Raw genomic sequence first — 15498 nt, 5'->3', positions numbered from 1 at the left:
TTGCAGTGGTAATCGTGATGATAGTGTCCGTAATGGATGTGGTACAGACAGCAGGGCTAGTAGAAATAGGGCTCTAAAGAACTACAAAGTCACCCGCAATATGATGCGAACTTCTGGGTACTGCAGATTACCCGCGATAGGAACTGTTTGACCAGAATACTTTATTGTAAGCCTATATTGTAGTAATCTATTACTAAACCACAACATATTAGGTGTTGGTATACATCTTAGGTGTTTTCCTGTTAATTTGTTATGTGGGTAATATGAAAAAAGGAAAGTAAACCTGCTTAAATATGTTCATCCAGTATTTACTGAAAGGTGCATAATTTGAGGTGCTTGCCATCCAATGACAAATTACATGGGTAAATTTACCCCCTTCATAAACTTTTGTTTTACTCAAAGATTTTTACATTTACAGTAGGACTTCATCTCTGACCACTTTCAAGCCATGGCCTTTTGAAATTTTGATATAAAAATCCAATGGTGTTGCTTTCTTAACCCTGATGCCTAGTTTGCCAGGTTTAAAAAAGCAAAAAGGTTGCTAGCACAGGTGTCTAAAACTAGATAAAAACACTTGCACTTTGTTTGCAGTTTTGTGTGGTATTTGAAAAAAAGAACATTGCATTTTCAGAAATAGCCGGCCCTCTAATCAGATGACGTTGGCAGAATTGGCCCCCAGCTCATTTGAGTTTGAGACCCCTGTTGTAGTTCATCAATACACCTGTGAGTGGTGCTCATGGTGGCGATTCAATCCACAGCTCTCAACCGGAATAGTCCAATCCAAAGAACCACTGGGAGGTCACAGAAACACACATGACATCACGGCGGGTGCAGGATGAACGAGGGCTACTTCAGTTTAGAAGCTATAGCAGAATCGCTGTGACAAAGAGACTGTGTTTGTCACAGTGTTTGTTCATATGTTTGAAAACAGCGGCGAAAAAGGAATACTAAGACGGCAGACATGGCTACAGTCATAGACTGTATAAATATAGTGGCCGGAGTGGTTATTTTTCTGCAGCCCCGCAATCAGTTCTAGTAGCTCCGAACCAAGATGGCGGATCCATAGTGTGTGCGGAAACTGGCGTCTGATTCTAACAAGGACTATACAGAGATACTGAAAAGCGGATCGACTGAATTGAAACACAGTAGTTCCCCACCATATCTGAAAGCGATGGAAGACACCCCACGGCTTAACTTTCAAATTCCAAGGAAAAGCAAAGAAAAGAGAGGTGCATCCCCTGGTTTCAATGCTGCTCGTTGTGTATGCTAGACATGGCTAGCTGGCAGCATGTTTTTCATTTACTCCTGAAGTCCTCTGTATGTCTGCAGACTTAACAGATAGGATTGGGCAGTCAACAAATCATACAGAGTAATTTGTTCGACCAAATTTGGCGGGGGTGCTTTGGTGTGTGGTTAATGTATTATCTGTAGCTAATCAAGGAAAGTTCGTTACCTCACAATGTTCAGGTGATCTCGTCTCTGCTCTGAATCGTTGGCTTATTAATACTATTTCTTGAAACCTATAGCCACAAAGAGAGTCAAAATGGTAACGTTAACATGCGTAATTTCAAAGGAAATCTTGGATATTCTGACGCTTGTTGGTTCTGTTTGTAGCCACACCCACTGTGCACAATTAGCGTACTGCAATTGACTGCAACTGTTAAGTGTCAACAGAGCGTGGTCTGATATATGCTTCAGTAATTCAATTGATCTGGGACATGAAGTGTTGCGTGCATCACAACCAGTATACTGTTGCAGAAGGCATTGTATTCGGAGTAGCAAGTTCAAAGCTAGTTTTCTGTTGTGAAATCTTTGATTGATTTTGTGTAGGTGTAAGACCTGGGGTTTGATGGTGTAGGATCATCATAATAAGTAGGGCTGTGTATTGGCTGGAATCTGGCAAGTCCAGATATAATATGAAAAGTTTACCACCATATATGCACATTTAGAGTAAAAGGGTATTTTCTTATGCATTCAGCATAGTGGGATGTGGATTGACATTGCCATTCCTGTAACATCTTACATCATAGCAAGCCTACTTTTTGTAAGAAAAGAATATTTGTCTTGAACAGTGAAGATAAAACCATGCAGTGTTTTAAAGAATCAACACAGTATCCCAAAGCATACTATTACAATATTCAAGTGTATCAATAGTTTCATCTCTTACAACGAGTGGACAATTTACCTTTGGTACATATTTTGTGGTTTGGTCTGGTTGGCCACATCTGCACTATGTTTTAACAGACTATTCTGCCATTGTCATATACATTTGGTTTGGATTAAAATAATAGAGTGAACAGTACATTGTCTAACATGATATGCTGCCTGTGTTGAATAGTGCTTTATAGTGTTTGTCAGGTCACACCATTCCACTGTGAAAACACCTGCCACATTGATTCTCGTCTGTCCTTATGTCTCACTCCCATTACCTCTCTTACAGCTCTGTTCCAGTATGTATCCTCAGAGTCCAGGGAGTACACAGACATATCGAAGATCATTACCTCTGGTTATAAGGATCCTTCTTCATGGGGGAGTTACCAGTACACCAAGCATTGCCTTGTTCACAGTGAGCTCCAAGAGAAAGAAGTGAGTCTTCCATTTCTGCGAAATTGTCATAATTTTCTGTGTTCCTGTTTTTACCTACTGTATGGGTTACACCATGCCAAGTCATCCAAAATTTTCTGACTTGACTTTTCACAGTTTATGTCATGGATTTTCTCAAAAAGAAATAACTTAGTAGAAATATAGGATGTTGCAGAATATGCAACATGATATGGCCCCCTATGATCAGCTACTCACACACTACGCATGCTCGCACACACACAAACCAGGGCTCCAGAGTGCGACCACAATTTTTAAGGGTGCGACTAAAATTTTCCCTGGGTTGCACTGGTGCACCTAATGTCATAAGGGTGAGTGCCTAGACTTTCCTCGCATTTGCTGTCTCTCCACGAACTAAGCGTTCTCCTTTGCCTGGTGCACCGACAGCCTACTACAAAAGTATCGCAATACCCTGAAATTAGGAACAAAATCACATTACCTAATTTTATTAGCATCACTATAGCCTACTTTTAAGAATGACAGTCGGTGCTTCCCGTAGCCTATATGTCTTTTCTCCGCAGCTGTCGTGATAAGTAGCGAGTAGCGATGTTAAGTTGATTTGCAGACTTGCACCTCTTAAGTTTGTGTTGCTAACTTACTGAGGCTATGGTATTTAGTTCATTTAGGCCTACTGTTGGGTTTAAGGACATTTCCGAAATAAGCACAACCTATTGGCAAACTTTTTCATCTTGAGAGTTCCTTCTAGGTAACTGTCCCGTTAGCTCACGCGTCATGTCTATCATTAATGCAGTGCTTACCAAAATCATAGAAATTAATATTGCACTTATCTCTTCTATGATCCCAGAAATGTTTTCTTTGACTTGTCAGTTTTTTGAACATCTATTTTACCTAATGACATAGAAAACATAATGAATTGCATTAATATAGGCTATACTTGGACGATGCACAACTATTTTCCATTTTCCTCTAGCCTAAAACTGTGAGAATGAAAGCTAATTATTTTCACATTCTTAAAGTGACAGGCACTCAATTAGACCTACACACCACCATTCAAATTACTAAATATTTTTAGCTATTAGTTGATTATTATGAAGATCATAAAATACTATAAATTATTAACAAAATGTATCAAGTTTATGAATTCCACAATATGAAATAGAAACATATGACAAGCCATCATTTTCCATGTGGAGGGTGGAGCAGAGCTTAGGATAGCCACTGATATGAATGACACATAGTATTCAATTATTGATGGCATCAAGGTGGTGGTGGGGGCCCCAAATCAAATCAATACTGTCATTTCCGGTCCATGCTCTGACAACAGCTCAGACACGGAATGTATATGGAAAGCGATAAAAAGGTGACCTTGAAATTATGGCGTTAAAGACGCTGCGATGAAAATGGATTGCACCTAAATTTTATGCTGGTGCACCTAAATAAAAACGTTAGGCGTACCAGTGCAACCAATGCAAAAAGTTAGTCTGAAGCCCTGTACGCACGCACACACACACACACACACACTTACGCATGATATGCATCTGATCTGATATGCATGTCATATCTCAGGTACTGTGAGGTCTCGCCTCAAAATTTGCATCAATTTAATCTACTGTTTTTGGGACTGTATGTAGTTTGGTCTTTTGCTCTAAAAATGTCAACTTTGCTCACAATTTAAAAATAATTGAAAGTAAAGTGAACTGAGGCTGTTTGCTCGGTGTACATCATCTACAGACAATGCTGATAAATGATTATCCAAAAAATCTTTTATTTGTCAAACCATATTTTAAAAAGCACTCAATGAACATTACAAGGAAGTGGCTCTTTATAACTTAGTGGCCAATATCATGCAAAGGTCCAAAACTAAACTTCCTACACGTAATTAGCACAATGATCTATGGACACATACAACATTTCAGAAAAGTAGAAACTAATTGAAATTTTGAAAGTCCGCATACATGAATTGTGATGTACTCTCACACTCAGTTTGCAACTCTCAGATAGTCAGCAGCCCAGGAGACCCGGGTTCGAAAACTGCCTGAGACATAATAGTGCAGACCCACTATCAAGCCAGTGCTATATTCAAGCGTACAGGTGATGATGGCCGAGCTTCAAGCACTGAGACTCAAAACACAAACTAATATTTTCTGTGACTTGATAACATGTCTTGATAACGTTAAAATGAATTAATCTGATTCTCACATTAATCCGAGGAGGAATTTATTGAACACTACCCTGGCGTAGCCTTCATTTTATGAAAAAAATAGCCTTGCCTAATGCTACAGTTAAAACTAGATAAGTTTGCCATAGCCTCCATAGGCTTATGGAATGATTAATTTACCAACAGATTGGGACCCGGCCGCATAGGCTACTATTTTAATCTGGCCCGCGACACTTCTCATGAAGCAGTCATCACATAGACATCACATTTATATCACATGTGAAAGAGCTTTTTCTCAGCTTTTAAACGATGCCTTGATAGTTATACAGATCGAAATGTCTTAGCTCTTATGGCCATGATCTATTTTTGGTTGTTCTCACTCACACTTAACTAATTTAGCCCTTATATTATTAGGCCTTACATCCATGAGTCGATCAATTTATCAGAAAATCACTAGCAATGCAGTCTGGCATAAACTCTGTTTATGTTGTTTTGGCACTGAATCCTCTTACCGGACTCAGTTCCACCTTGACACCCTCAAGCACTAGTAAAGCACTTGTTGACCCTAGGGTAAAGGTGAGTCCAGAAACCTGGCGCTAATAGCTCGGGAATAACACGATTAAGGCACAGTTATGCTCAGGAAGTGCTAATGGGGACAGGATGAGTGCTGTCTCGCCCCTGTTTGCACGTCCTTGGTGTGACCGTGGGAAACCCGCTAATGTGTCTTGTCACACCGACCATTAACTCGGAGGACCCGACTTTAAAAATCCCGACCTCTGTGTGTTCTTGAGATCAGCTCGGAAAACAAATACAGGAAATGCATAAATAATTATTATGTTATTAGAATTGCTTACTATGGTTGAGCAAGAATGCCTAATATTAATTTGACACCACTAGCCTAAATGAAAAACCTCTCTGGGAATCAAGGTTGTGCAAAATTCCAGAATTATATTGAAACTGGCTCTTCAATTCCACTTCCACTTGCATTTCAGTTGAGGTAGCAAACAGGAAGCAGAATTGCAATTTGAATTTTGCACAACCCTGCTGGGAATGTAGAATGTAAAATGAGTTTAAGGCCAATAGGGCCTATATCCATCCAGCATGTCTTAGACCAGTATAGGTTCTTGTTTCTTGAGTGTTCTGTAAAGAGGCATGTAACTCCCATTGTGCTTTTGAAATTATTATTATTTTATCTGTGTATACCTTGTTTGGGATTTAGTAACCTTTTTTAACAGTGTTTCACAGCAATCAATCCTCGCTGTAAAGTCCGTTGTGGGCTGTTGACATAAGCTATGAGTCTTACAACTTCAAATGAGCTCATATAACTGTTTCATCTACTGCTAATGAAATATAATACAATGCTGAGTTTTCAAAATGTGTTACTCATTCTAATAGATGATGTTGAGTAATCTATTAGAATACATTACAAAATACATTTTAGGGCATATTCTGTAATCTGTAATGGAATGCATTTTAAAAGTAACTTTCCCAACAGTGCAATTGAATTGAACAGCCATGTCCCTCTAGACGGCACTTCAGCCAGGCTGCATACTCAATTGCAGAGTAGCACAATAGCTTAATTGTACTCTTAAAATGAAAACGTTGAAAATAACACAACTTGTGTTGTTTTTAACCCATCTCTATGTTCAGACAGGGACAACACAGTTTGTGTTGTTTCTAACACATTCATTTTAAGAGTGTGGTAAGTGACTTGTTTGGCAATGTTGAGGTCCCACTCAACTCAGGTCAAGTCCCACTTATGCCAATGAGTTCTCCCTCACTGTAGCTGCCACGGTGGGTAATGGTCACAAATACTCTAAATCACAAGTTCTTCAAATAGTGTCAAGGGATCAACTGCTTGGGCCCTGATCATCGCTGCTCTACAGCTATTTATTATTATTATTATTATTATTATTATTATTATTATTAAGACATTTGTCCACCATGTGAACTTTTGATTGTTGTAGTTCATTGAGAAGAGGCGGGAGCTGAAATTGGAGGGCCGCTCGGAGAAGGAGATGGTGGAGTCCTATTGCTTCATTCTTTGTGAAAGCTACAAGGTAAATGATAAATAGATAGATAGATAGATAGATAGATAGAATCGAAAAGAAGGTGTTGGGTAATCATAAGGGTCAGTTAACTGACTGACACTGGGGAGCCACTAGGGAGAGACTTCACCTGTAGGCAGGCATCTTGTAATTGGCCTGCGGGCAAAGAAAAGTGGGCTGAGTGCTTTCTGAAGGAGATTCGTTTGGCATCTTGCTTGAATTACATGCTCCTGCAAACTTGGAGGAATTTAGGAGTTTCCTTTCGTTTTGTGGATAACTTATTTTGTTAAACCATCCTTTTGAACTGAAATAGACAGACTGTGCTGGTCACACAAACAGGCTTGAAGAGACAACAACCAGTCAGTTGGTAAACACACCAATCCAGACTAGAGGTGGCTTGGATCATATACACACACATTAGGATAACAACACTCTCACGAAAATACACGCACACACAGGGATAACGCCAGGTACTAGGTCAGGTGCAAGACAAGATAATGAAAATGTAGTGATAGTTGTGGCTTTGGTATTGTTTGTTTAAATGCAGTTGTTTACTCCGTTCCAAAGAAAATATACGTCCATTTTGTATAACACTGACGTCATCAGTGCAACCATCGGTTGTGTTGAACTGCTCTGGTAACTCTACTCAGCTGTCTGTCATATATATATCATATATAGTCAGTCCCATACCGTAGTAATAATTTGTTCCTGGGTTCTGGTGATTCAAAAGTCTGCTTCCATGGGAGGGTCTCCAGATGGGACTGCAGAGCAAATTAAAATGTGCAAACAAGTTTGTCTAGGTTCACCCAGGCTAATGTCCAGTAGTACCAAGTCAGTGTTTCCCACATAATTGAATTCCATTTGTGGTGGTTGGTTTGCAGAATTAACTTGAATACAACAGTTAGCACAGCGTATTAGCACAGTGTGGTTATGATGCTAACCAGATTGAAGCACAATTTAGTACAACCTGGAAAATCATTGTGTGGTGGTCAATGTTGATATTGTGGTGGGCCGCCACAAATAAGTCAATGTATGGGAAACACTGCAAGTACCAAGGTAGAAAATGTTCACCTGTTTTACTATATTGCTTTTCAGCTGCAGAGCATCTGTGATAAAGGCCTGCATGTTGGACACAGCTGGATGAATATGCTGGGGAATCCCTCCAAGGGTGAGCGAATGAAGTCATATAACAGGGTTGTGCTAAGATATCATGTGCATCATTACTAGGGTTGGGCACCGAAACACGGTTTTAATATGGCACCGGTGCCGATGAAAACGGTAGTAACTGCATCGAATAACAACGTGGATTTCGGTGCCTCATTTCGGTGCTTAAATAGCGTTTTATTTATTTTTTTTATACGAGGCATCACTGCATGTCATGCGCCATCTCTAACGTCTTGCTCTGATAGCAACACATCCAGATACAGTTAGCTAACATAAACACTGGATGTATAAACCAGAGGGGTCACCACTATAGGCGAGTGGACAGTGTTTGACAGCTTGCAGGAGCCCAAGTAGCTTTAAAGCGATATCACAAGCTCCTGTCAAAATCTAGCAGTGGGCCTAACTACACACAAGCAAAAGGCTATGAAACAACATCAACAGTATAATGCTAACAATATCTTTGCTAATGCGCTAGCTGGCATTTATTTGAAATGTTATCAGCAAAGTTGTAAGATGAAAACTTTATTTCACGGTGTGTTCTAAACAACATAATGGCATGATATTAACGTTCATATGCATGAGGTCCATATAGCATCACAATGAATATGAAGATCATGTTAAAAGTTAGCTGGCAAAAACATAAATATGTAGGTTACATACCTGATGTCACTGAGCTGTCAAAGAGGCTACGGAACCCTCTGTATTTTATCGCTAATTAAACTCTGACTGGTATAGCGCATAGCCATAGTTGCTGTTAAAATGCCTAGCGCTGGGAATCTAAACATTTCAACATCGACATGTAGCCTAACATGTTCAAAACTTTTGCGTGTTATGGGGAAAGACATGAAATTTCTTGAAGCATTTGGGAACACACTAAATTAATTGGAAATTAATACAGAAAGAGTCCCTGTTAGATTAGCTTGCTTGCAAATGCCGTTGTCCATGACCTGGCAGTTCTATATGGCAAGCGGTTTTAACATGCCTTATGGCAAACCGCCTACACTGGGTAAACTTGAAAACAGAGCTTACCATTGTTTGTGCATCCATGGCAAGCTGTTTTAACCTTTAAATGTAGGCTATTCTGCGTAGGAGCAATGAGATATTGATAGTAAATTGAATATAACAGTTCAATAGACCATTTTAATTTAAATACAAAGTACCGGTTCAGGCACCGTTACGGCACCGGCACCGTTTTAAAAGTATAGATTTAGCACCGGTATCGGATAAAACCCAAACGATACCCAACCCTAATCATTACTCCAAATGCAATGTGCATTGTTGTTTGGACCTCTGGGCACAAGATAGGCACTTTATAGTTAATGATAATTTATAATCAAGATTGTTCATCAGCTTATGTTCACACATACTTAACAACAAATGTTGATCTATTGATTTTTCTGTTGTCACTTTTCGTTTGTAGGTGTTTACTTGTCTAAGTACTCAGATTTGCTTCAGATAAACCCTTTTGAGCCTGGAGCCACTGGAGAAATCATCATCTTTAAAGTGATAAGGGTAAGTATTTTTATTTTATTTTTTCAAATAAAGCCCGAGCGTTGTTTGTGTTTTTTGGAAACAATAGACAGTACTGAAAGTTAGCTTAGCATGCTAGTAAACCATAGGCAAAGAATGGGATTCCCGCTAGCATGCTAGCTTACTTCGTATGCTAAGCTAAGGGTAAATACAGACTATTTGTGACCCGATCTGACAAAATGAGTCAAGTTGCATATTCTAATTTTTAGATACAGACCGATTACTTCAAAAACCATTGAAAATATATGAAAGAAGTACATTCAAAATGAATTTCTCTAGTCAAGACAATAATGTAATGTTACAAATCCTACCTGTGCCTGCCTGTAACCTGTAACTTAAAACATGTTTTTCAATTGGAAAAAGATGGTGGGATGGCATAATTCCAAATTCTGTATCTTGACAACGATTCACAATATGACTTTGACCAGGATATCATTTTAAAGCGTTCTAAAGCATTTTGAATTTTGGGCCACTGTGACTCATTCTGCCAGATCGGGTCACATTTTATTATTATTATTATTATTATTATTATTATTATTATTATTATTATTATTGTTATTGTATGTAACCTGGTAGGGGGTAGGTTTTGTTCAGGTTATCAGGTTATGTTCTGGTATTTAAATGCACATTCCGCAAGGCCGCTGTTTTGACACTTGTCACACAATGGCGTTTCTTTTTTAGGAAGGTCCGATTGATATAAAAGCACAAATCATGTCTATATCTGTGCTATACACTGTGAGAGGGTGATAAGACCACAACATGATATCCTATCTTATTCAAACAAGTTTTTGCTTTACCATTTTACATTGGAATCCTTAATATACTTGAATGACATTCTCCCTACATTTGTAACGTTATGCATTGTGGATCTGCCCTTAATTAGAATAGATTCTAAAACTGACAGTTCCGGTCCTTGATTGTGATTGTGCTGGATTTTATAACGGCATCGAACATGATTCATCCAAACATACACCTTGACCACATTCCGTTCTATATTACTGCGCTACCATAACTTGATACAAAAGTTAAAGTAGCTGCGTCTTGACGTTGCTTGGCAACCATTCAGATAGAGGAAATATATTTCTTGGCGGAAGAATGATTATCTATGAATAAATCGTTACATTTCTCGTTGCTTTGCCTTTACTTTATGAAACTTTGCTAGGTAGTTATAGCAACATTTTTAGAAAAGCAAAACATACAAAACAGATGGACATAAAGACAAGATCTCAGGCACATTAAAGATATCATTAAAACAAGTAAAAAATAAGGATTAAAAATGAATAGGTGAAATTCATAAAATAGCAGCTCAGTCTTGTATGTGTGTCACTTAGTTTGGTTAAGAATGCTGATGGCATATCGGATAAAATATTTTTTTAAATACACTTTTTGCCTCTTTCCAAATGATGTGCATCGGCGATCACTCTCCGTTGTTTTGTGACTGGGAGTTTTTTGTAGTGTTGGAGATACAGAGCATATCGGCAAAGCAACTGTTGTGCTGCTGTGACTGATTTCTGCTGTCTTCGCTCATTTCATAGTGACATTTGACCCAGTCTCGCTATCGTGACTGAAGCAGGCAGACGAGAAAGCACTGCTTTGAATGAAACATTTAGCCTACGTTTTAAAAAGAACGCCCAGACCAATACTGTTGACAGGATCATCAATCTACTATTTCTGCAGTAAGGAATTTCCGTTGCCTGCGGTAGCAGTTCTCACGTCTGAAGTAGCACCTCAATGCAAAACAATCTGGAGGTAGCCCTACGAGTTAGCACACCTCTTAGTGACAAAAAGTTTTTCTGAGACTACCTTAACTAACCGACAAACTCCCTTAATAAATTGACTACATGTTTTGCACGCTTGAAATAAAATGCTTTTCTCTCGTTTTACTACTGTACTGTTTTGAACTGCTCTATTTCTTGGACTGCCACCTACTGGATAGAAAAGGCAACAACCTAGTAATGTGAACTAAAATCTACAACATGTTTGAATGGCCAAAAAAAGGATAAATCATAGGGGTATTCCAAACATTACCTTGGTGTTAGGGTAGCATACGCTGCACATGTCATAGACAGTGAGTGGTAATTTCAGTCATTTGCATTTATCATGCTAAAAATCTGACACCAGGCACTATGCTGATGCCTGAGCCAAAGGGAAAATTCTAATAAGAGAGTGATGTTGATTTGGCTCTTCATTGATTCACTCATCTGCTATACTTGTTTTTAAGATGTTCATAGCAAAACTGGATGCATGTTAGGGCTGTTGGAACGAATTTCGGAAGTAGAATATAAATCGAATATTTAAAAAATCAATACTAATCAAATTTTTAAATTACTATTCGAATGTGTTTTTTTGGGGAGTTTTTTTTTTTACGTGTTAGGTAACTTTACCGAATATGTGAAAACTAAATGCTTTTTTCACGTCTAATGCACAATCTAAAAATGGCAGAACGCAATGCATCCACGGAGATCACTCCTGTCCATTTAAGCGATCTGTGGAACGTTTTTGGATTTCCATTAGAATATGAAAAAAAAGTGGTAGTGATATGAGCGTTAATTCAGTATGTGCGCACATCTGCGCGAAAGAAACTGAAACCACTCAAGTTGCACAGATATCATTGGTAGACTTGAGCTTTTGTTCAATATAACAAGTCAACCACCCGTTTATAGAGGCATTGGCAATGCATAAGCCCGTTTATACAGTGTGTAGAGATGCATAGTAAATATTAATAATAGGCCAAATTTGAGCATTAAATATTCAAATATAAATCGATTATTAAAAATAATAATGAATGAAATTCGAATGGAATTATGGAGAAGGATTGACAGCCCAAATGCATGTGATTAATTTAGATGAATTAATCACAGAGTATGTAATTAACTAGATTATTCTTTTAATCAATTGACAGCCCTCATTTCAATAATATTGTACTTAATCTTGAAAGAATGTCATATGCTTTGCATATCATTCACAGAGAATGCATATCTTTTTCATGGAGCATGTATATTTTTCAGGGAGAGCAGGCCTTATGCCACGGTCAGTGTTTTTGACATTAAGAATAAAATAAAATACGTCCGTTAGATTTGTGTCTGTATTACATATTCAAACCTTACAGTAATACCATTCCATAACAGACTGATGGATACTTCCAATGACCGGAAGTTCTAGAGAAACGATTCAGTCAACTAAGTCCACTGTAGATTTAGTCGACTAAAATCTGCTAATATTTGGTCTACTAAAACTATACTAAGACTAAAAGACTTACGACTAAACTAAGACAAAAACTCTTATGATATTTAGGCGACTAAAACTAGACTAAGACTAAAAGATTTCAGATGACAAAAATATGACTAAAACTAAATGGTGTGTTATTCAAAAGACTAAGACTAAATCAGAATTTGCTGTCAAAATTAACACTGGATTCAACTACTCCGATGTGAATCCTAATGATTTAACTACTCCAATGTGAATCCTAATGAAAGGATTTTGATTAAATGAACATGATCAACCACTTAAAATGCATGCTCCACCCACAGAATGGCCCATTTCTCCTTAAATGAAAATATACAACAGACGGAACATAACATAAAATGGGATATTTCTGTTGTTATTGTTATCACCCCATAGTGTCAACAACCTGTAATGTTGTGTATATGTTACATAGGCCACTTACTGTGAAATGACCCACGCACACGCATACACCTCATGTGCATGATATGCATCTGATCTGATATGCATCTCAGATACAGTGAGGTCAAAATTTGCATCAATTGAGACATTTATTTTCTTTGCATAGTAGATGTTTGGTTGTCATAATGAGATTATCAATATTCGCCACTATACTTTAGATCTTGTTCAGTCAAATTATTAATGTAGTACAAGTATTAATCAGGAATCACAGTGGTCATAAGTTAGAAGTTATTTATTCATTATTGTCTTGTTTGTAATAATGACAAGTCTACTCCTGTATATTTAAGCATGTAATAATGAATTATACAGATGCCATTTTAACTCATTGAGTGCCAAAAACGTAATATTACGTTTTTCCTTTCCATGCGTTGAGTGCCAAAAACGTAGTATTACGTTTTTAGCTTTTTTTTTTAAATTACGAAACTAGACACTCTAACACACCTTATATGTGATTTTGGGAACTCTGTGATGAATGGAAATGAAATATATGACGATCGAAAACTCATGAAAACGCACAATCTAGACATTTTATCTGGACATTTTATCATAACTCGGTTGCCGCTTTGGGTCGAATCAGTGACGCATGCACGTCAGGTCAAAACCAGACCATTTTCGTGGGTCTATCACTAGGTGGCAGTCTCGCCAGGTCTCGCTGATCACTTCCCGGAAAGTTTACAGGCAACACATATTTCATGAAAGACGTTATATCTCCATTTCTAGAAAAAAAAACAGCGGTTTTGATGAAACTAGCCACTGTTTAGCTTGGGATTTCTCAGAAACAGAGGCATGTAGAAATACACGGTTTACACCCACTGAGAGCTTAAAGTCTCACCCTTTAAACGAGCCATTGTATGTGTTCATAGCTATAACACAGAATATGCTGTGGCTGTACAAAAATAATCAACAATGGTCTAGATTGCTGGCACTCTAGGACAAAGCTTCCGAAAACAGCTTGGCATTCAATGAGTTAATATCCACTTTTTTGGAATGTTTTTTTTTTCAGGGTAAAATGAAGAGCATCTCTGATAACATGTCCAGAAGTCTAGATCCCACCCCGAAATTTGACAGCCACATTTCTAAGAACCTTTCTCGAGTGGTATCTCACCGCTCCTACAGAGCATTTGAGCACACCCAGGTACACACTTTCTCACAATTCAGGAAAGTTAAATATCTGGTCAGGTACATATTTACAACAAAATGTATAGATGGAGTTGGTTACAGTGTTTCCTCTATGTTGATTTGGTAGTGGCGGCCCCCCACGGTTTAATTTTCTTCCCCCACGGTGTCAGAAATGGGGCAGACGCACAATAGTCGCAGTTGCCTTTCAGAATTCATTGTGCAGACCTGTTATAGATTCTCCAAATATACAGCTCAATCACAACTGAAAATAATGCCTCATTGTGTGTGAATAGAGGTGAATACATATAATTGTTTGTGTTGCAGCGAAGTGTCAGTTGTCAGTTACCTGGGATGGGGGGCCCGGGGGGGGGGTGGGGTGGGGGGTGGGGGGGGGGGGTGGTTCAGACAGGCCTGCTTAAAAGCTTTAAAAAAATCCTAGAGGAAACACTGGGTTAATTTGACCTGTACTTAAATTCATTGTCTATATCAGTCAATGTAAAATACTTCTTTTAGCTCCGTAGTGGAACAGTGCAAAGCTAATATTAACAGAAATTTGTTGTGGGTGCTAATGTGCCATATCTCTACAACAGCAATACTTTTACGAGTATGCAGACATTGATGTCCGACCAAGACCAAGGCACATCTGTCCGTATGCTGTGTTGACCTTCCAGTACAAAGGCAAAGAAACAGCCCCTCTTGTCAAGCCTATGCCTCCCCTCAGGTAGTACTTCCCCATTGAAGTTGTATTACACCTTATTCTAACTGCATGTGATGTGAGCGAGTGTTCGAAATCAGTTTGATTACATTGTTTTCAATTGAATTGTCCTAACTGTACACAATACAGTGCATACAGTCAAACTATTTGGCAAAATCGGCTATTTTGAATGAGAACTATGACACAATAGAAGGGCATATTTAACGGATTCAGTGTTTACAGAGAGCTTTCTATGCTACACAACAGTTGCTCGCTCAAATGCATTTAGGATACCCTGTTAAATGTATTATTTCCAAGAAGTTGTTTATTAATGAGTTATTTTTTCTATTTTTGTATTTTGGAGGTCCAACAGCTTCACATCAGGAAAAGGTATGATTTTCTACATTTGTACAGTTTCTTACCACATCTGCCTGTAGTTGTGGCTATTGAACCAGATGCTGAAAAAACACAAAGGCTATGTTAATGGATAAAAAACAGACAAAAAAGTAGAGCTGTATCTATCTATCTATCTATCTATC

At 38.3% G+C, this 15498-nt stretch overlaps 1 protein-coding gene across 2 annotated transcripts in view; it reads left to right on the top strand.

Moving 5' to 3' along the window:
* The first annotated feature begins 796 nt into the window (after positions 1 to 796).
* tasora (transcription activation suppressor a) overlaps positions 797 to 15498 on the top strand; it is a 34462-nt gene continuing 19760 nt past the window's right edge. Inside the window, exons 1-8 of one of the 2 annotated variants that reach the window (XM_048254846.1) lie at positions 797 to 1229; positions 2441 to 2586; positions 6688 to 6780; positions 7864 to 7936; positions 9353 to 9444; positions 14150 to 14281; positions 14856 to 14986; positions 15333 to 15349. In XM_048254846.1, the coding sequence (XP_048110803.1) occupies positions 1172 to 1229; positions 2441 to 2586; positions 6688 to 6780; positions 7864 to 7936; positions 9353 to 9444; positions 14150 to 14281; positions 14856 to 14986; positions 15333 to 15349 (742 nt within the window). In that variant the 5' untranslated portion in view covers positions 797 to 1171. Of the gene's footprint in view, positions 1230 to 2440; positions 2587 to 6687; positions 6781 to 7863; positions 7937 to 9352; positions 9445 to 14149; positions 14282 to 14855; positions 14987 to 15323; positions 15350 to 15498 lie in introns of both variants that reach the window. The other variant, XM_048254845.1, reaches the window with a different exon arrangement.

The sequence above is a fragment of the Alosa alosa genome, chromosome 10 (assembly GCF_017589495.1).
Source record: "Alosa alosa isolate M-15738 ecotype Scorff River chromosome 10, AALO_Geno_1.1, whole genome shotgun sequence".
NCBI classification, from domain to species: domain Eukaryota; kingdom Metazoa; phylum Chordata; class Actinopteri; order Clupeiformes; family Clupeidae; genus Alosa; species Alosa alosa.
This window is presented reverse-complemented; position numbering and strand designations above follow the sequence as displayed.